Source organism: Rhea americana, unplaced genomic scaffold (assembly GCF_003343005.1).
Source record: "Rhea americana isolate MKP2758 unplaced genomic scaffold, rheAme1 scaffold_183, whole genome shotgun sequence".
Classification (NCBI taxonomy): domain Eukaryota; kingdom Metazoa; phylum Chordata; class Aves; order Rheiformes; family Rheidae; genus Rhea; species Rhea americana.
The window spans coordinates 239,560-261,679 of record NW_028185961.1 but is presented as its reverse complement, the minus strand read 5'-3'; the positions used below and the strand labels follow the sequence as shown (position 1 = coordinate 261,679).

Genomic DNA, 22,120 nt, shown 5'->3' with positions numbered 1-22,120 from the left:
GTTACTTGAAAACAAGACACAGGCGCAGTGGGTTGGAAGAGATGGGTTGTGGTGTCGTGAGGCATCCCCGAGCTCCTCGCGGGCTTCGGCTAGGTGCCCAGGACAGTTCCCATGGGAAGACCTTCTTTTACAGTCTTACAAGAGCCTGCTAAAAGATCTATAAACTCTCCCCCTGAGCTTCAGGTGAAAATAGCTGTCAACRGCGAATAATCGTAACAGCAGCAGAGGTGCTTCTCACTGGATTCCCTGTAGGGTAGGGTTTTGGGTTGTTTGGTTAAAAACTAATCTTAAAGTTCAGAGTTGCCGTTTTGGTGGCCGCTTGGGTTTTTGGCACTGGTACGGCAGCCACAGCCCAAGCGACGGTGGTGCTGTCGTACATCGTGTCGTCGTGCTGTGCATTTTTTCAGTGTCTCGGTATCTAAAGATATTTTCATTTGTTTTCAGTATATTATCTTGATGCTGCAAATGACCCTTACGTAGTTGCTAAGCACCGGTGACTCGTATTTTGAACTGAGCCCTGTCGGGGCTTGAAGAACGACGGTCTACGTACACAGCTTGAAGTTTTGTTAATCTTTTTTTTTTTTTTTTTTTTTTAATCATCTTTGCAAGATCTTATAGTGCTTGCAAAAGCTGAACTTCCCCTTGGAGGAATCATCTGGCCTCGTGCCCGCTCGTCCCCACCGATGGCAGCCTTTGCCCGTTGGGTGAATAGCTTTTCACACGCAGTGCAAGTTCTACCTAACTGCTAGGATATTTTCATTATTTACTTGATTTTTTTTTTCTTGATGTGTTTCATCTAGTGTATTCTGCACTGAGAAATCTGCTGGGGTGTTTTTGACAAGTTTTTATCACCTCCCGTTGCTCTCTTTCTTTCCTGAAGATAAAGCTGAGCGTGTTGTTTGGAACGATTTCACGTCCTCCCAAGCTGGAGGCACGATTGCCTTCCACCAGTGCTAAAATGCGTTGAAGTSCATGTGTTGAGGCAACTTCTGTGGAATGAAATTTGTCCCCAGTTTGGGAAGAAATTCGTAGCCCGGTTTGGATGAGGCAAGTGCCCGCCACGAGGAATTAAACGGGAACGCTGTCTTTACTTGCAGCTGCTGCTATCCTGTTGATTCCTTATGATCTGAACTGGAAAAGCTATTAAAAAGTCTTAATTGAATGCACGCAACCGAATGGCTTGAAAGGCTTGCACAGTTCTTAATTTCCTATATTTGAGTGTAGAAAACCCAGCTGCTATTCATCTGAACACAATGCCAGTTAGATTGTACAAGAATGTGCTAAAAAAGACAATAGCCTGTAAAATTAAAGGGGGGAGGAAGCTTGACTGTCYGTGAAGAATCACCTCTGACGTGGTTTATTTGCCTCGGCGTTCCTCTGCTGCCGTGCTTGCCGAACGGCCCTGGCTTTCCCTCGGGATGCTCTGACCTCTTCAAGGAGAGCCACCTGCAGAGCGAGGGAGGGAAGAGGSAGCGGGGGAAGCGATAGCGTTGCTGCTTTGGTAACGCCGCGTTGCRGTAAAAACCCGCGGGTGCCCGTTCGAGGCTGGCCGCTCGGGGAGAGGCGAGTTGGCCCACGTACGTGCTGATGATCCCGCAGGAAAGGAAAACGGGGCTGGCGGGGGCAGTCTTGTGAAATAAATAAGATAAAATAACTTTATGCTCAAATATATTACTGTCTTTTTCCTCTCGGTCAGAACAGGTGGAGTGCTTTGTTTCCTAAGTTATTTCTGTTGGTAGATGTTTGCGTTATTTTATGCACTTGGGAGGTGAGCAAGAGGGGGAGGAGTGTAATTTATGGAGCGTATGGTGTACCCCGTGGAGCTGGTTGAGAGAAAGGGCTGGAGATTTATGATACTGTTACTGTAGTAAATGTCCTCAGTGCCGTGCTCGGCCAGCATATCATTTTTAATTGGAAACCGGTCCAGGTTGCTACTACCTCTTCTCTGCACCRTTCTTGTTTCGGTTTTTTTTGGGGGGAGGAGGGGAGCAAATCTCCCAAGTTTTCTGCGCTTCCTGCRGTTGAATTTGGGGCGACTTTACCGTCGCGGCGTGATTGCCGCCGAGGCCTCCTGCACCTGGCGAAAACTCCCCGTGCGCCCCAAAAGGAGGAACTCACAATGCGATGTCTACGGCTCAGGGGGAGTAAACGTGTAGATTGGCTTCAGGTACGCCGCCCGCGTGCCCAGCGCACGTCCACGTGGTCGTCCTGCGCAGACTTGCAATACGTTTTTGTGCAGTACTATTTCTGCTTCCGAAAGAGCATCTCATTTTGCACCTGTGGACCAAATCGCTTGTGGTCAGCGGCGTGACTTTTTGGCTGCGTTAAAAACAGTCTCTGAGTGCTTCTGCTGTGCTGCTAGTGGAAAAAAACTGGAAGTCGAATACGTGGGAGTAACCRCACGTTGTTTCTTGGATGCTTAGATGGCTCACGCTTTAGAAGTGCTGGTTGAGTTTATCAAGTTATCTTCATCGTGTATGTGAAGATAACACAAAAGTGTCAGACTGAATCTGTGTGTGGCCCAGCAGGCTAGATGTTTAATAGGTTCTGGTGTTCTCCTTTATGGATGAGCAGAAGCTTTCTTGCGAGAACAGTGGGTTTATTGTCACCCGAACTGACCTTGTTTCAAAGGGCTTATTAATTACAATTTGCATCAAAGTTTGCTTTTACAGTGCGGCAGTGAATTGCAAATAATTCCGGTGGTCCTGGTGACCAGACTGAGGAGTATCCCTCCGTATTTATAACCGTGGCTTGAGGTGGAGCTGAACAAGGGGGCGGAGGAATTTGTTTTGTTTGGCTTCTTTAAGTAGGCGCAGCCACGTCCGTCTTACTTAAATCTTGAGGGCAAAAGGGGAAACCAAACACCGGTAGGGCAGTGACTCTGCTACCCTAATGAAAGGGTAAAACGGTGGTGAAAGGGGCAGAGCCGTCCAAACTAAAACTCAGAGGTTAGCAGTGTGGCCAAGTTGCCTGGTGCACGATTTTTCTGACTCAAGGAGGTAAAGAAAGCAATTTAAGAAATATTGATGTCATGCATAAAATAGCAGCAATTATAAAGGGGGTTGAGTAGGAAACTTCATGTTGAAGTGCGCTGCAATTGCAGTGAAGTTCCTAGGCAAGTGCAGGATTCAGGCTCCTGGGCTCTCACTTGCAGGAAAATCTGATTTTGGAGCAGTTYCTGCCCTAGTTAGGAGTTTGCTGGGTTTGTTGGAACAGCAAAAATGCCGTTCCAGATGGGTGGGACGGAAAAGTCCATTCCATGCGTACTTGACGCCATCTCTGGGGCTCCCTTGGGCTGGAACTCTATACGCTGATGTGGGTATGGTTGGGTCAGAGTGGGAGTAAAGCCACACCGGAGCTTAACATAACCTTGAATTCCTCTCTCATGTGTTGCTCCAAATCTTACCTTTCAAAGCTGGAGAAAAGGGAAAGGAGAATCACATTGACACCGATTCTACTGCCCAGCGCTGGGTGTTTGCTTTGGTCACCAGCGATGGGGAGTGATGTGGCCTGGAAGCAATGGGAGTAAAGATGCCAAGGTTTGAATTAGCTGCTCGCACTTGGAGCGAGAGTCGTTTCGAGCCCCTGCGGGTACATCCACGCTACAGAACGAGGCAACGCCGGGGCCTTTTTTTGTGGCCCCGAAGGCAGCTGACAGGGTCTGACCGTATCTATCCGCTCTTGGCCCCAGGAGCTGCCCGCGTCCGCATGTGGGTAGCGCTACCTCCCAGGCTGTGTCCGGCCACGGGCCGCGGTAACCTTGTGCTCGTGCTGACTCTTGGTCTCCCGTGCTCCGGTCTGTGCTATGGCACTCCTGTATAGGTATGTAGGGATAGATAGATAGATGCATAGCARAAAAAGCTTGTATGAGAAGGTGGGATGGTGGGTCAGCTGGTGTCACTGCCTCTTGCTGCTGTTAGACTGGGTTGCTTTTCAGGAGCGGTCTAACTTACATAAATTATTTGCTTAAAAATAAGTATCGATGCCTCTTAATTAGCGTTTGAGATGTTTCTTTTCATCCGTATTGGGTCCCAGCCATTTACTGTGTTAGCGTCCATTCAGCTTTCCCCGCGCAAACAAAGAACTTGAGCGTCAAAAAGAGATGCAAACAATCCGCTGCTAAACTTGTTGGGGAGGTGGGGGCAGTTGGAGATCTTGAAGGAYGCCAACCCCCCAGTTATCACAGAAATGGGGGGTAACACTCTTAGCAAGTGTAGCCAGGAAACTGTGATTGTAATTAGATTGGATTAAAAAACGACAATTGCATAAAATCCTTAACAGGGGCCAATTGCTATTAAAACACTGTAATTTTGATGGCCTCTGTGGGTATTGGCTTTTCACACTTAAGTTGGTTTTTACTTTAAGGAAATGTTAAAAACCACTGTCTTTTTTTTTATATATAGGCTTTCTAAAACAACAAAAACAGTTATTAAGTTTGTGTTAACCACTTAAGCCATATTCCTCCTTTTTTGACAGATTATCACCTGCATGAGACAGGACTGCTCACCCTTGCTTTTTGTCATTAATCCGTCTTTTTTCTGCACTGCTTGCGACAGAGGGGCGCAGTGGGCGAGCTCCAAGCTTTCTTGACCCAAACCCCACCTTTTTATAGCATTTTTTTTCAGCTGTGTTTTCCATCCGGTTGGAAAAGACCCATAAATTCCAAAATTATTATGAGGGATCTGATCGCAGAATGAGCAGTTTTTGTGTGTCTGATTTCCACTGAAGAGCTGGCCAAGAACCCAACTRCAGGTTAGCATACGGAAAAGTGGGATGCTTTCCAGATCTTCGCCTTTTGCTCTATTTGTTCTGTCGGAAGCGCGTCTGCCCAAGGGGGACCCTGGGGAAGGACACGTAACGGTAAGGGCTGGGAAAAACCTGAGCACGGGAACCTAAGGTGAATTGTTCTTTGGGCAAAATACTGCTTTGGTTCTGTTCTGTTCATAAATAAGGCTACAATCTGAGAATATCARTCTCGGAAGTCAAGCTAAACCTTCYGYATACGATTTGCTAGCGTCTCAGAAACCTGTATTTTTGGCAGCCCTAGCGGTATTTGCACTCAAAGCACRAGCGATGTTTGGCTTGCTCTGAAGCACGTGTTTTCCTTCAAAATGGTATCGCAACTATACAGATAGTCATAGAAGCACTTATTCTGGACTATTAAATTTTAGGAAGTTTTGCAAGAAGAGGGGAAAATGCTCCTATTTTGGGTGAGAATCCTTCACTGCATGTGGGATGTCACTCTAAATATTTTCTCGTACTGCTGTGAGGTTGTGTGAGCTGYATGGTGAGTGTCACTCTGGTCAAACAGTCTACAAAGCCGGTCCTGGTTGTTAACACGYGGGTGATGTTCTCGATGAGGGGTTTCTCCTGAACGTGAGCCAAGCGGCATGGTCGACCCCGTGGCCAAGCTTYGCCCGCCGGCGCTGCGGTGTGCCGCGTTGTCTGGGTAAAGCGAGGAGCCTTGAGAGCTGCGATCATCTTCCTCCGGAGAAGAGAGGTTAGAAGTAACCGTAAGAGCGTATCAAAGGCAGTCTCGGAGGGGCGGGAGAAGTAGCAGCATCGGAGGACCGCTTTGCTCACTGCGAGGGTTTCGTAAAGCAAGGCAGCCGGCATCCGCGTGGGCGAACGTCGTTGCGGTTAACGTACGTTTAATTACAACACGCGCATAATCCTGGATTATGCAGCCCTTGTGGATTTACTGGAGAAAAGAGATGCTCGGAGGGCTTGGATGCACAAAAGGCCCTTTCTTCTTGCCACCCGCCCCGCGATGTAATTTAAAAAATTGCTGCAGGGTCTCCAAGCCCCCAAGTCGTKCTGGCCCTATGCAGGATAAGGGAATGCTGTTAGTTTATTTTAAGCAGTTAGCCCTCCTCATCTGGCARTTACTGTCCCTGAGCTGAGTGCTTTGCAAGGGCTTTGCAGCATGTRTGTGCTCAGCTAATGCAGACTAGTGTGTTTTTTTTCTTTTGCTTTATTATTATATTTATATATACACATGTATACATGCACTTCTATAAAAGAATATATCAAGTTGCTTACTCATAATGCTGCACTTGCTTAAGGTGCTTCTTGAGCCAGTCTGCCGGCTGAGGTCCCTTGTGCTGGTTCTTTCCCAGAGGGTCCCGTGCAGGGTTGGGGAATGGCCGGGAGCAATGGGAAATATTTTCTGGGTATTGAAACCTTTCCTTTGCTTTGTGCAGTTGGCGGTGTTTCAGTGCTTTTGCTCTGCTGTTGCTTATTTCTTAAAGGCTAAAATGCCTTATTTTGGAACGGGCTCTTTTCGTGGTACCATGACTCTTAAGGAGATGTGCAGCTTCCTTCTAAAAAGTTCATCTTTTAGAAAGACCATCACATAGCACCTTTTCCTTCTCATCCAGAGGCATAAAATGCTCCTCTGGCTAATAATTGCATGCCAAAAAACCAAAAACCAAAAAAAAAAAAAAGCTATTTTCTGGTATTAAATGCCCAGATTTTGTAAAAGRCATACTTTGGGGAAATTTTAATAGTTGCCAAATGAGATAGTCCAGAACCACTTGTCCACCATGACTTTGGACCCTAGAGAAAGACGCGCGAAGAGAAGTGGAATGAAACTATAGCAATTATGAAGTAGCTGTGCACGATGAGCGTTGCGGGGTTAGTACCGATAGCGTTCACCCTTGCCCGTCAAAGGAGCGGTTTGCGCTCTCGCGGTGGCGTGGCCGGGAGTTTTTATAAAAGAGACCGCAAGCTGCTCCTGCAAGGTAGCTGCAGTGAGGTGGTGGCTTTTACATAGTAAAATGGAAAGAATCTGAAGTCAACTTAAACATTTTGTACTTGCGTGGCTTTCTCTGTGTTTTGAACTCACGTAAAGAAAGCAGTTAAATCCTTCTCCCCCTCGTCTACCAAACAGTACTTTCTGGCTGAGCGAGCGTCCAGGCTGGCGCTAAAACGGCGTTCCAGTGGGAAAAAGTCTGGATCATGTTGTGCTTGCTTTCTTTCAAAAAAAAATTAAAGCAACTTCTTCCCAAAACTTGATTTTTGACTTCCATTGCACAAAGTTTAAGTTGCGACAAAAGCTTTAATAACGCCGCGACCTTGCGCAGTTGTTTGTCCGAGTGTCAGGCTCAGCTTCAGCAGTTGTGTTAACCGAATCCCTCAGGAGAGCGTGCGAGCGCCTCAGATGTTAACTACCAAAAAAAAAAATCTGTGGAAAAAGGTTTCTATTGTGTGAGAGTATTTCATAATTTCTCTTTTCTTTTGTGCTGGAAAAATACTTGCATCTGCATCTCGTGGCATTGTCACCATAGCTGCGATGGCTCCTTATCCTGGTAGGACATAGATCTACTGAACGGGCAACCACCAGCTGTAGTGTGGAAGTAGTTGACAGCCCTTCAGTGGAAGGCTTGAGGTGAAGGTTTTCTTAGGTGGGTTTCACAGGAACATCCTGGCGGCAGAGAAACAGTGAGACACGGGTTATTGTGCTGGGACGAGGCTATTGCATGCGAATAAGTCTAGATTTCTCCTGCTGGACTTGGTCTACTAAACTGCATCCCACTTCTGTCTGGTTTTTATTCCTGGGGAAATCCCATCTCATTCTTCCRGGAAGTCTGAAATAGTTAATGGTTTTTGAAGATTAATGTGGCTTTACCATTTTTTTTAAAAAAAACTGCACTAGGGGTGCTTAAAAATGTTTATGGGATAGAACACTTCAGTGACTTGAAGGACCTGAGTCTTGAGGTTGTAGAGGTGACAAACAGCTTATTTCCTCAGTGTCCTCAGGGAAAAAAATCTGAGATGGATATTATATTTTTTTTTTAATATATAATTTTTTTGGCTTTCTTCTCAGTTGTTCTGCTGGTGCGCTTGCAAACACGCTTGCATTTTGGTAGCAATGACCCAAGTCAGCTAGTTTGTGTGTTCTAATGCAACAAGAGCAGAAGAGTACCAAAGGAGGTTAGAGCAATGTTTGCATCTTCTACCTTGTTATAACTGATCATCTTCTATGCTTACTAGCCAATTTGCCTGGCTCTGTGTTCTTCCACAAAAATAGGACTTGCTAAAAATCTTGAATAAGTAGTAAGAGACCTTTTTAAACTGTTTTTTCTTAAAAYTTGACYGCTTACCAGGCTATGCYAGTAAGCCGTTCRGTGATCAAGACTTGAATTTTAACTCTGTCAGTGCTGTAGTGGGCAGCATTACGGATTAAAGATTGAAATGCGATTGATGCAATGAACAGCACAATCTAAAGAACAGACATTACGATTATTTTTACTTATTTTAATGTTTCTCCCCCCTACACACTGTTGTTGGTTCTTTGGAATCCTTATTACTCGACATAAGCTCGGTTCAGTTTATGCAAAATTTTAAGTCACAAATGAATAATAAAGTGTTTTTCCTATGCTTTTGGTTTTTGTCACAAAGAAATCAGTAGAGAAAAAGGGGGATTTCTCTTCTCCYATGAAAGAGAGCAAAGCATTCCCTGCTCCCCAGAAAGGGAATGTTAGGCAGTGATGTAAGCAACAGAACTGTGCACCCCTCTCCCAAAAGCAGGCTCTTACAGACCAGCAACGAATGCATTTCAGAGGCAGAAGTCCCTTTTCTGGTGTCGAGTTCTCCTGTCAGTTGGTGGTTGCTCCTCATCTGGAGCAACCTCAATGGAGGCATTGCAAGAAGTCTCTTCCTCAAATAAAGTCAGTTTGTTGGAAAATTGCATCTCCTAGGTTTGTAAATCTAAATAAGTAGGATTTTTCAGCAGGTTTTGGGTTTTCCTCCTTACTCAAGTYCAGCGTGCACTTGATTTTCAGTGCTCCACTCACACTTGAGGGTTCTTTTTACCCCTGGAAGTAGGAGAGACGTCGTAGCAAGAGCGTGCGAAGAGAYTGAATTACTGTTTAACAAGAATTGTATCCAAAGCTAGCTGTGGATACACACSTGTAGGTCTGCTATCCACATGACATTCAACTGTGGATCTTTCCTGCATCCCCCATCTTCCTTTTTCTCCAGGATGAGGGTGTTGTGTCGTTGGATTTCCAAACTTTGCAGCAGGGAAGAGCTTGGCTGGAATAAAAACCCAGGCAAAACAGTTAAGTTGGGGCAGGATTTTTGAGAACATGGCATTAATTGCTCTGCCTCTGTTGCTGAAATGGTGCACCAAGAAGATCTAAGCTTTCCTGCAATGTTCATTTCTCTTCCAGGTTGTTTCTTCGCACAAAATAGCATGGGCAGMTGGAGAAGTTCTGTAAGCCTCAGCGAATTGCCCTTTTTTCCCTTCCTTGYAAGGTGTAAACCAATATGCGGGGTTATTACAGTGCACAGTAGATGCCTATAAAATATTGAATAACAAATTCTGCAAATAGCCACGAGCAATGTTTAGGTAGGCTTTTTTACAATGTTAATAATTCAACTTCAGGACCCGGCGATACAGCCTCATGCTGCTCCTCTCCAAATGGTATGCAAACAGGCAGTAAGATGGTTCCCAATTAAGCGAAAAACATTCTAGTCATTTAATTCACACCTTCAGTGGCCACTGCTTGATCACAGTGTTCCCAAATGAATGCTTGGTCTCCTTCATTATTTAGAAGTTCTTGAGTGTTTAAAGTGTAAATTAGACTTGTTCTAAACAGAGAACCAATAAGCCCTGATGTTAATTTGCTTGAGTAATGGCTGAAGGAATTGGAAAGCAAACAAGATTTAYGAAATCTGTTTTTAATATATGGTCACAGTCTGACATACTCTGAAATGTGCCTGAGAACTCTGAAACAGATTGCCTGAATATGCAGTTTTCCCGAGGAAACGTGATGAGCGGGTAGCTGCCCTGCACTCCATCTCTGTTGGCTACGTGCTGAAACGTTCGTTTTGATAAAATAGTTTGCAKTAGAATTTCACTGGTCAAAGACACCTCCCCACACCTCTCCACTGCCTCTGTTTTTAGCAGTCTTGCTTATCTGTTTTGAAAGCTCAAGTTTCCCCCTAGTTGCACAATCCCGGAAATGTRTTTTGTAGTTTTGAAATACGGGCTTGTGTTTTGAGAGGCACACCTAGTYGAAGCTTGGATGCAAGGTCTCTGTTTCCAGATAGGTATTGTTTATTCCTAGAATCGGAATGAAAATGGGATATTTCTGTTTTCCATAGACTGGAAACAGAAACATGGCATCATTGCAGGACAAGGTAAGTGAAACAGAACAGGCAGCCCCTCTGGTTCCTGTGCACCATGCGAGGGAGSTGATGGCCAGCAGGCAGGTATTGGCCGAGTAGGAGGACCTGGTGGACCTTTGCTTCACAAGCCTTGAGCAAGACTTACCTCTATGGAGAGAGCCCTGGCCATAGTCCGTCCTACCGTGAAGCTGGAGCATCTAAGGGAGCACAGCTCTCTCCGGAGGTCTCCCCGCTCCTGGAGCGCTTTCTGGCCCGAGTGCTGCGTTGGGGCTGGTCCTCGGAGGCTGTGGCCGTACGTGCCAGCTCCGAAGCAGTGCGGCTAGCAGGGGAGCTCGCAGCCTTTGGGAGCTCACGCTCCTCTGCGTTTCAAGCGTACCTGGTGCATGTGGGCCCCAGGGGCTGTGTCCTCTGCTCCCAGCAGGYCCCCGGGAAAGGCAAGGAAAAATGAGACACGTCGCTGATGAAAACCTGTTTGTWGTTCAGCAGCGTTTGTCAAAACTGACAGTTACAGAATATTTCCAGAAACTTAAGAATAGTCTTACCAGCAAATTCTCAATCACATCTCTTGAGAGAAAACTGAAAGAGCCACGAATGTAAACGGCATGAGGCATGTTCTACAGTTGCCTAAAAATGTTGTAATTGCAGATTGCGCTAAGTTAATTCAGGACCGCTCTTAGTTTTCAKCAGGAATATTTTTTGGAAGTTATATAAAAATTTTTTTTCATTAGTCCGTACATGCAAACTTCTGTCGCATTTGTGGAACAATCAGCGTTTGCGCACTAAACGAGTGTGACTAGTTTCAAGCTTGGGTTTAAAACCTGACATGTTTCCGCTCAACAAGTTGGGTGGCAGACGCAGTTTCACTGTATCTGGCGGAATTTATTAATTTGGGGGAAAGAAGCGTGAAGAGAAAGCCAGGATGCCGAGCATAAGGTTAAAGGGAAGCACTCAGCTACTCGGGGATTTCCAAGTTGAACGGAACATCTCAGATTTGGGTTAGATAAGATAGAAACTGGGTCCTGGAAACTGCAAAGTGTCCTTTTGAGGTGGTGGTGTCTGTTCTTCGTAGCTTTTGAGAAGGAAGGTGCCCAAGAGGAGTGGTTAGCAGGTCATCTTTGCAGCCCTAGTCAATGGTTATCAGAAAACAGCGTCTTTCTGGTGTTTGTACAGCAAAAGAGGCCGAGGCATGCCCAAAACTTCTATTTCCAACCAGAAAGATTGTCCTGGTRGGACCTGTGACTGGACTGCTAGATGCTGGGACTTCCCAGACAAGTGGCACGGAGTAAGGACTGTCGTGTGCATCGGTGACTTTGCCGTGTCTGAGATGCACGGGTCGTCTTTAATCACAGGGAAGTGCCCGCGTTGCACAGACACAGTTCTCAATCCGAGACRTGTCGTGCTGCAGAAGAGCTCGCGTGTGCGTCCTGGATTAATGTTTATTAATAGAGACTAAACAAAATGAGGCAGGTCTGAAATAGAAATGAGATTGGTTTTGTGATAATATATTTAAATGTGAAGTCGTGGATATCCCTGGGAACATTGCTCCCGTTTTAAATGCAAATCATTTTGTTTGCAGGTATCTAACATCATAATCTATGCATGTAATCAGACAATTCATGTTCCCGCAGGCTCAGGTCTGGCTAGGATACACTTAAACTTTGTTAGCGTGCGTGGTTTTTTTCCCCCAAAAGAGCAAAAATTAAAATGGAGGTTTTTGACCCAGAGAGGTGAACCCCTCTGACGCCTGGTGACCTCTCTCCGYGATTACGTCCACTGGAGTGGGGTGGTGACCCCGGAGATCCAACTCCTCTGTGCAAAACAGCCTTCCCAGCACAGTCTCTGGTGCGGGGAGACTTTCCCTCTCCAGCCGGAGAAATGAAAGCCTTCGAGGGACTCGGCAGCCGAACGATGGTGCAGGAGGCCTAGCCGCCACCCCTGGGGGCGTGATGTTGAAGAAAGAGAAGTTTCCTTTCAACCAGGAGGGCACGAACATCTACGTTGTATTATTTTCCCTATTTACGTTGCCTTTAGTCATTTCATAAAGAGCTTTCCCTCGTCTCGGGACTGTGACAAAATGCATGAGTTTTGTTTTTTTTTTTTTTTTTTTTTTTTTTTTTTTTTTGTTTTTTTTTTTGCATACGGTAGAAACTTCGGGGAGTCGCGTGGGGCTAACGCAGCTTCCGCTATCGCGAGAAGCGGTCGCTGGCAAACTCCTCCGGCCTCTCCCCGTCGAAGCCCTGCGCGGCCTGACCCGACGCGACTGCCTCGTGCCCTGTCGTCGTCCTGTGCTCTGTCTTACGATCTAAATCACCTTCAAGATCTGCTGCTGCCGGGGCCTTCGGGGAAATGAGACAAGCAACAAAGTGGTTGCGGGAATAGCCCGAAGACTTTTTATCTCGCTGCTGACTGTAGTGTGTGCATTTGCGTTATTTGTTGGCTATCTGGTAAGAAGAAGGATGTTTTTTTTCATAATGTTCCCAGACATTTCAGCCTGTGGGGGTGGTTTTTTTTTTTTTTTATGATAGCTTTTCTGTTGTATCTGCGAGAATTTTATAAGATAACATTTTTGTTAATGGTAATTTTCTTTGTGCTGGTGCTTGCCATCTCGGATGAGAGCCTTGCCGTGGGAATATATATATATTTTTTCAAGAGTTGCCAGCCTTTCCATAGATAACGGAGAATCTCCTGTCAACCTGTAGTAATCTGGTTTTGGTCTCGTTTGCTAAACAAAAAATAAAAAAAAATAAGCGTTCCCTTGGATTCTGGCATGCTTTACCTACCTAACTTCAGTTCCTCAGCCTGGAGAGAGAGGGCTGTCGGATGTAACTGTGCTGGATAGATTAGATGCTTGTTTTTTCTACCAGATAAATAAGATCCTCCTTTGCTGACATAATTTTGCAGGCTGCAGTTTTGTGCAGAGTACCTATATCTTGGGGCTTTGGGTGAGCTTGCAGCTTGGTGACTTTGTCCCCAGCCAGATGCCCGGGCTCCACGGCCCTTAGCCAATTTATGCTGGTGCAGGATGGCTTCTACAGCTTCTTCTTTTTCTCTCTAGCCCACTCTACTCTCCAATTTCCTTAATCTCTGCTCCCCCCAGGGCTGCTATGTGACCCTAACTCTCTGCTGAACTTTTTCCTCTCTGCTCTCTCCTGGGCTCTGATGTCTTTCAGCACTGTCACTKTATACCCGTTGGCCTCTTACCAAAAAGGAGATGGGAAAAACACAGCAAAAATTTGCTGAAGTAAAATGGCACACCTAGAATGACGAGTGCTGGATGGTTAGTGGATTTAATAGTCTGGGAAGGCATTAAGGGCCCTGGGGGAGGAATAAAAATAGAAGCCTTAAATCTGAATTTGTGCAACTCCTTGATTTAGCATGCCCAAAGGAGTGGGCTGCTTTTTAGCTACGCTGGGCAATAGCTCGGAGGCTGTGGTCGCACTGAGAACGAGAAGGGAGGTCGGCAGGGAGACCACCTGGAAGCAAACTTGGAGCCCTCTCCGGGATCCGCACGGGTGGCGTGAGGCCGCAGGGCGTAATCTCGGGGCTGGCTTTATCAAATTACCCTCTTTGGGCGTGAATCAGGATCACGGTCAGAATTTACTGCAGCAGTAAGATTTTCCTTCTCCGTTGCCTTCCGATTTATTGCTATTTAATCCATCCTATAGTGCAGACATATATACCTTCAAATTTGGACGAATCAGTATGTGGTCCAGGTTTAGCCATGAAAACTCTACAGAATAGCAAAGCAAGGAACTAACATTTCAACTGATCCATCTAACTCCTTTCTGTAAGAAAGTAATCCTCATTTTCAAATAGATTTATAAGCAGCAGGACTTGTGAAAAAGCAGTACAGGTTTGTGGGTTGGGTTTTTTTTCTTTTTTTTGTTTTTTTTTTTTTTTTTTTTTTTTTTTTTTTCCTCTTCAACACATACTTGCTCTGTCTAAGAGAAAACCATTGCTCAGGACTGACAGGAGAAGAAGCCACTCGTCGCGTGCCAGATGTGACAAAGCCGCCACGGGTGGCTTTGGCAGCAGGGGTTTTAAGGGCCTGAAGAGGAGGAGGTGGCACCTGGAGACCTTCCTGCATGTCTCCGATCTCCTCTCGCCTGTTTTGCGCGCTCTAACGTGGCCAGCAGAAGGTGCAAGTAGGAAAGGTGTACAGGAGCGTAGTTCACCTGTTGGCAGAGACTGACAAGTTTTAGACTGTCCTAGGTGCGAGGATAAGTATGTTTAGATGGTAGAAATTTGGGGGAAAAATAAAAATGCGGGAAAGACTCCCCCACCCACCCCTTTGCTATACGCTACTGCGGCTTTTGAGAGTGCATCCGGAGCAAAGGCTGTGAAACCCCGCTCAGGATGGGGCTTGGTTGCAACTCGGCCTTGGCTTTGGATACCCTTCTCTTGATATTTCTGCAGTTTGTGAATTCTCAGGTACCTTTTCAGATGTCTCAGAAGTTACAACCCCTTTTTGGGCATGCACGTGCCCTTGGAGGGCAGAGACATGAAGCTTGGACTCTGCAGCCCTGAGCCTGGGAAGAGCGAGAAGAGCGACCTGCTCCTGGCTTCATGCTTCCTCCCTCTGCTTGCCTCAAGTAGAAGGAATATGATGCTCTGCCAGAGCTGCAAATGTCTCTATTTTTAGTCCTGTCGAGTGTATACAAGCCTGTTTTGGTTTTTTTTTTTGTTTTTTTTTTCCCTCACAATTTCTGAATTTGGGAAATTGATGCCAAGGCCTTTTCACTGCTAAAAATAGATGGGCTGCAGCTTTCGTTTTACTACGTCCCATTTTCTGATTCATATACCGACACCAAGATAATTCCCAGAGCAATCATAACTCACTGACTCCTTAGAAAGTGTTGTGCTGAAACATTGAACTAAAATAATCCAAAAATACGTCTAAATCATTTAATAAGTGACTCCTTGTTGAGCACTAGTGGTCTGCTGTCTTAAGCAGAGCATGGACTGCAAATTCCATCTTTCTTGGCTTTTACAGCTGATTGAGCCCCTTGTAATGCCCTTCACATAGAGAGAACGCTTACTCCGACTCATACATAAAAACATTTCCATATTTCAGTCTAATGAAGATTTTCAGCTTTTGGTTTCCTCTCAAAGGAATAGTGTAATGTGAAACCAGCGCTATAATATTTACAACAGCACTGCTGTTTTTGTTTTCTTGTTTTGTAGCTACCTGTTGAATAATTCCCAACAAGCTGAGATAAAATAAATGAGTAGATGTACACTATTACATTCAGAAAAGTATTTCACCTAGAAWTACTGCTCTTTCTCTTTCATAAATATATATGTTCCCTTAGTCCCTATTTTTTTAATTGGTTTTTATTTAACACCCATCTTGACTTTCTTTCCTTAAGGCTGCCCTTCCAGCCTGTCTRGTCTATGCTAATCCTTTGAGAATTTAAGATCTTTTTATCTGGCATCTCAGTCATCATTAGGCTTTAGCGGAGGTGCATGAGTGGCCAGATTTTGGCTTCATACGAGATGAAAGACTCTTCTAAAAATAGCTCTACTTATATTCTGCTTGAATTGATGTGAAGACCTCGGTGAGGGTAAGGCTTCTTTCTCTCCCTTTCTCTGCCAGCGAAAATAGCTGGGAAAAATATCACTAATTATATCCCAGGTGTCTGTCTGAAGGTCTGTTGAAAGCACGGCATGTCCTGTGCGTATTTGGTTTCTGGGAAGCTGCAATCAGATACGTGAAGCATGTGTCTGCAGGGAAGGACGTTCCCCACCCTCCTCCCTGTGGCTTTCAGCATTCTGTGCGGAAACCCTTGGCCCTCGGTGCAAGCATACGGGAACTATGCTGCCTTGCACAAGATGTTTTTGCAGTTCTTGAGRGCTGTGGAAGGGTTTACGTTTGCCTTGCTTGAGGCACTTGCCTTGTAGGTCTAGATAACCAATAAAATCGGTGGAGAAGGGGGAACTTCTCCAGAGGTTGCATTGGTGCTGGGGAGTAGCTAGGAGTTGTTGGATCAACTGCTGGAGTTGGGAGTGGGAAGATGAGCCTCAGTGGTGCAAGTCAGATGTTTCCAAGCAAGTGCACTTCAGCTGTGGACTTCGATTAGAAACAAGCAAGTTTCCCCCTGACAGTGTGAAACAGGTTTTTAATTTTACATTTTTTTTTCTTTAGTCATAATGAGATACTTAATCAAATTAGCAATRTGTTGCTAAAATTCAGGTACTAACACTTGACCTTCCAGTACGCTTGTACGAGACGGTATGTAACCTCCCGTAACAAGGGTAAAGACTTCATTTCAGCTAGGGCGTTTTTCTACTTTGTACAGCATCAATTCTAAAAGCAAATCATCTGGGGTGTTGTATTAGCGCGCTGCAAACATTGAGGAATATGTTTACCTTTGCACGCGAAGGTATGGCGAGTTAGTGCACAAAAGGTCCGTGCGGTGGCTTCCAACTCTTGCGCGTGTTCAGGTGCATTTACTAGGTGACCTTCTGGTGTTTTAGGCTAAGGGCAGAGGTAGGATGGAGGCATCCGAATGATCTGATATCTAATGTGGAAAGGAGAAAGAAAACCCAAAAGCCCCACTGTCAGACTGTATATGAAGTACAGTATGAAATACAGAAATAACACTGTATGAACAGCTATTAAAAGGCTTCTCTGCAAACTGCTGTCTCTTGCTGGGAGAGCAGTGCCTCATGAATATCTGAAGAAAACCAGGGCTGCTTTTAAGCACAAAGGAGCTGCTGTATCAAAATAAACCAAACAGAAGTGCTTTTTTAAAACAAGCAGAGAGCTGTTCTAGGCTGCAGTGGAGGGAAGTCCGATCTGGTGCAGAATTCAAACCAGTGAGGTTAGTTAAGTAGCAGTGGTTTGCTAGAAATGCACAAAATGCCTCATCCCCCTCAAGTTTTTAAGTTAATGCACTCTGTCATGATTATTTGATTGATATATATATATATATACACACACATATATAAATACATATATATAGTGTTTATTAATACCGTACATGCCCCATTTCTTTTTGGAGAAACCTCTCTGACTGTTCTTTTTTTCTCCTCACCTTGATGAGTCRCTCTTTATCTGGAATATTTATTTCAGTTTTGGTTGTTCTTTCAGCACTTGCCTTTCTTGGAAGTATGATAGGGTTACTCACAATATAAATAGATATTTTTATACGTATGAGCTTCAGTTTTGAAAGCATAGTGTATTGTAAGTACTTCCTCTCATACTGTTGGAAATAGCTTTGGCATCAAAGGTTCAGCCTTGTTCAGCCTTCTTAAAAATAACTCCAACAAAACACTGGAAACCCTAGTTTGAAAATGGTGTTTCAAGTGTTAAGCTTCTTATCAAATTGCATAAAAACGCACACAGCCATATGAACATCTCTGTTTTACATTTATCGTTTTGCAGGCACGATCCTGGTTGACAATATGCTGATTAAAGGGACGGCAGGAGGCCCTGACCCCACCATYGAACTCTCTTTGAAGGACAACGTAGACTACTGGGTGATCCTGGATCCCATCAGCCAGAGGCTATACCTAAATAGCACTGGCCGAATTCTGGACAGAGATGTGAGTTTGGGGGTTTCCCCATCCATAGGCTTCTTTTCTGAACTTATKGGCACTCACAGAGCGATCGTGAGCACGGGGACTGCTGGAATGTAATAGCTGCATCTATCTTCTGTCCCTAGATGAATGCTGGCGGAGTTAATTTAATCCTGTGTTTGGGCTTACTGGGAGCATGCAGTAACTTGCTAATGTGCAGTTGCACACAACAATTATATGTGGATAAACACAACGATAAAGACCAAACAGATAGATGTGTGGACTGGCAGAAAAATATATTGAACCAAACTTGACTTGTTTATTGAATTCAGTGCTTCTGTATTATGTTTTTCTGCCTTTATCTCAAAGGAGAAGTGCTGCTTAGCTCGTGTCCTGTGACACTTGCTACAGTGTACCGGAGAGCTTGCTCTGGCTTTATGTATTGGTTTATGAGACATAAGAGATTAAAACAAAAAAAAAAATCTACACTTTAAATTAGCCTATAAAACTGGTCAAATGATAATGTGGTATTCCAGGTTTTTTTAATTACTTTTATAAAGCAACTTAACATTTGTGTGGTAGGCTCATGAGAAGTATTGTCAAGTTTTTTTGTTAAAAGGTTAAGAAATAGAAAACAAATATGAGTCTTCTCATCTGTGCTAATTTCCTTCAGGAGGGAATTTCTCACAACATTGCACAGTTGCTCTGGTACAACTGACTCTGAAAAGAAAGTTGACTCAAAATCACCCGTAAGCAACATGGAGAAGAGTGACATTAGGGCCAGGAGTCCTCCTTGGGGTGTGGGGAAGCTTCCTAGCTGCTCTTTATGGATGAGTTTGTCTTCTCTGTGTTTTGAGATGTATTCATTAATAGCAGCAGCAACATGCAAATGTATCCCCATTTCCATTTTTCAGTACAGAAAATCAGCTAATTGAATTCAGCTGTTCTTAATTTAGTTTGTATTTGCAAAGTGTTTTCATCTGTAGAGCAAAGCTATGCAGCACAAACCAGAGCAGGATGGACGTGGTTGCAAGGGAGACCTTGGTGCCGCAGCAAAGAGGGGGCCTTGCCCCAAGGGCTAGGTGCCCAGCCACCAYGGAGAAGACAGGCAGGTGCTGGCGCAGCCCCGTGGTGGCTTTTTGGTTTGATTTATTTTATTTATTTATTTTAACTTGGAGCGAAAAGGAAGAGGCTACAAGAGGAGGTGAGGTTTCAGGACCACCCTAAGCAGTGCACAGCAAATTTTCCATCACCCTCGCTCCCCACGTCTGTGCATCCACTTGTCTTTAGAAAACAAGAAATCCCTCTTAGATCGGAGTTAATTCTTTTTCAAAGCCCCTTTCAGCAACACCGCTCTCTGTTCAGGATCGTCCGTTTTTGCTTGAAGCAACCTAGGTACTTTACTGAAGCAACCTTGTCAGGTGATTTGATTTCCCAAATTAGTAACTAATTAAACTCCCAAATACTTCACTTAATTATGAGTGTGTATTGCTGTGTAAGTGTTCTTTGCAAGAAGTAGACTCAAGTCACAAGGAAATGAGCGGATGGTATGCATTTTCTTTATTACTTATAGGTAATATTATCGATGTGTTTACACTGGTGATGAAGGGATTATCATCTTGTTTTTACTACGAATTGTAGGACTGGAAAAAAGATTAATGTTTGCCGCAGATGTATTAAATACATTTTTTATCTCTGTGACTACAGAGCTGGGTAGAATTGCCTATTTTTCTTCCTTTTTTTWAAAAAATTTACTGGAATATGAAGAGCAAAATAGAGATTCAAAGTAGTTGAGAAAGTTGAGTGTGAGCCCAGCTGCACCTATATTCTGCTGATTTKATATATGGGCAAATGCTGCGCGTGGTTGCAATTAGTTGGCATCCAAAGAAGATGAAAACATCCTGGCGAAACTTGACCTGCAGACCAAGTGAAAATGTGAAGCTTGTGTCACATTTATTAATACAGCCTTTATTAATACAGTCTTACCTAAAGGCTGCTTCTAGCCTCCAGAGCCAGACCTGTGCAAACGCTTCATGCTCAAAATCATTGAGGATTTTTTTTGTTTGTTTGCCTTTTTTTTTTTTTTTAAGCAAGAAAATAAATCGTTTTTCTCATGCTTCAGGCTAAAGCTGTGTGAAGCTTACTAGCACCAATAGAATTCGGGCTTGGGGGTTTCTTTCAACTTGAAATTTAAAAYCCAATTTTTGATTATGAAGCTGATTATGAATTGGAGACTCTGATTTGCAAATGGTATAAATATGATCACATAAAATGTCTGTATAGTCCTTCTCAGAATACTGCGTGAGTCTTCTCTCTAATGTGCTTTCCTATCAACTCCCCTGATCCAGCTACCCTAATCTTGCTCTTTTTTGTTACATTTCTGGATGAAAATCTCTTTTGATTCCATTGATATTCCTCCCTCCTCCCCCCCGCCCCCAAGAATGGCAGTATGTTTTTCCAAGTAAAACCAGATGAGACAAAATTCCAACGTTCTCCTCCAAAACTGCGGAAGGTGGGAAGGATGAGTAGAGATAAATCAGAACTGTAGGTACCAAACTGCTGAAAGTTGCTTGCAAAGAATGCCGGCTTGAAACGTAAACAAAGATTATAACATTGTAACCTTAACTTAAAGAAATTATTTGATATGTTGCTACATATGTTAGAAGTTCTACTGATAGAAGTAGACCAGCATCAGTCAGCTGCGGCTCGTACAGCGGAAGAGCGGGGGCTTTTRGTTAAAAGCTTGTGCTGTACTTAATTGCAGAGAAAATAAAAAATAAATAAATAAATAAAAACCAAAAACAAACCTGTTGGCCTCTCTGCGTGAGGTCCGGTACTGGTTCTTGTCAGAGATGTAAGTTTAGCCTTGTAACGCAACCACAGTAATTATTTCTTCCAGCTTATTAGCAAAATTACACGCTGTTTAAATGTCATCAAGGACATAAGGCAGTTAATTTACAGACCTGCAGCTTCAGTCTTGCCCTTTAGTGAAGTCCATTTGCGAGTGTTTTGGAGCCACTAAACCCTCACCAATCTGTCTAGCTGTCTTTCTGTTAATATTTAGGTCTTTTAGGTTCTCTAGGACCTTATACAAATGTCCTTATTCTCTAGGGTTTTTTATACAGAAGAAATGAGTCTGTGCTAGTGAGAGATTACATTGTGCGTATTGGATATGGTAAAAATTTGTATCTTCCATACTTGTTTATCATATGTGGGATATATTTGTACCTGAATGATGCTGTCATGGTCTACAGGACTAGACTTGACCTACCCTGGAAGGTGACCAAGCTGTTTCTGAATGACTTGGTGAATGTAAACSGTAGCTTATTGAGTTCGTCTCCGCCTTGACCTTTCAATCCAAAAATTCACAAAACAAAGGTTAAAGCACGTGACTAAAATTTTAACTACGAATAATACGAATAAATGTGTTTTYGCTTGCAGCCGCCAATGTCCATCCAGTCCATTGTGGTACAAGTGCAGTGCGTGAACAAAAAAGTTGGCACCATCATCAACCACGAAGTGCGGATCGTGGTGAGAGACAGGAACGATAACTCGCCTCGGTTCCAGCAGCAGCAGTACTACGCGGCAGTAAACGAGGTGAGAAGCGCCTGAGTTTTAATTCCTCTTTCTCTGTTTCTGTAGCATAGATTCATTGCCAAATGCTTTTTATTTTTGGTTTGCTTTTTATTTTAAATCCCAGCAAATTCATTCCTTTCAAGCACCCTTCCATTGGTGCTGCCCTGGAGATGCACAGCGTGGTCAACACACCTTACAGTTTTAGCACGTAAATCATTCTTTTTCTTAACAAATATGAAGACAAACACACTTTTCTTCAGGATGCTTGTCATTATCACGGAAGAAACTAGACCCTGAAGCTGTGTCCTAGCAAGTAATTGTCATTATCATGGAAGAAACTAGACCCTGAAGCTGTGTCYCAGCAAGCAAAGCATTGATTTGTGTTAGTTTACAGGATGTTTTCCTGCATTAGGCAGTTGTAGCAACAAAACTGAAAGTAAAAGAAATGCATTTATGAAAAGAAATTCAGAGCAAATAGCTAAAAGGTTTTTTGTTAACAATGTTAAACTGTGGCAACATCTTTTGTTCTCTCTCTTTGTGGGATAGAATGGTTGGAGGGGCGAACTCAGCTCGGCAGGAGCAAGTCCTGAGGCTGGAGAAGCTGTGGATTGGACTTGATAGTATCTGATGGAAAAAATTTCTTTCTCTCTTGAGGTGGTATAGCATCCCTTTTCTTGATAGTTATTTTTTTTGATTCTGCTGAGAATTTAATAATCTACTAATAACCAGTAGAAATGATCTGTGTTTCTAGCTAGTATGTTTAAGTTGTTTGAGTTTTAGTAATAAGAAGTGAAAATGAGAACTTAGGTGCAGAAGTGGAAGCGTCAAGACCGCAACTGAGAGGAGGATGCGCAGATGGATCCTTTTTTTTTTTTTTTTTTTTTCA

At 44.0% G+C, this 22,120-nt stretch overlaps 1 protein-coding gene across 3 annotated transcripts in view; it reads left to right on the top strand.

The window, feature by feature from the left end:
• LOC146597464 (protocadherin-15-like) overlaps positions 1–22,120 on the top strand; it is a 593,579-nt gene that overhangs the window by 412,862 nt on the left and 158,597 nt on the right. For all 3 annotated transcript variants that reach the window (XM_085302026.1, XM_085302025.1, XM_085302024.1), the window contains exons 10-11: positions 17,525–17,685; positions 21,100–21,255. In XM_085302026.1, the coding sequence (XP_085158152.1) occupies positions 17,525–17,685; positions 21,100–21,255 (317 nt within the window). The remainder of the gene's footprint in view (positions 1–17,524; positions 17,686–21,099; positions 21,256–22,120) is intronic.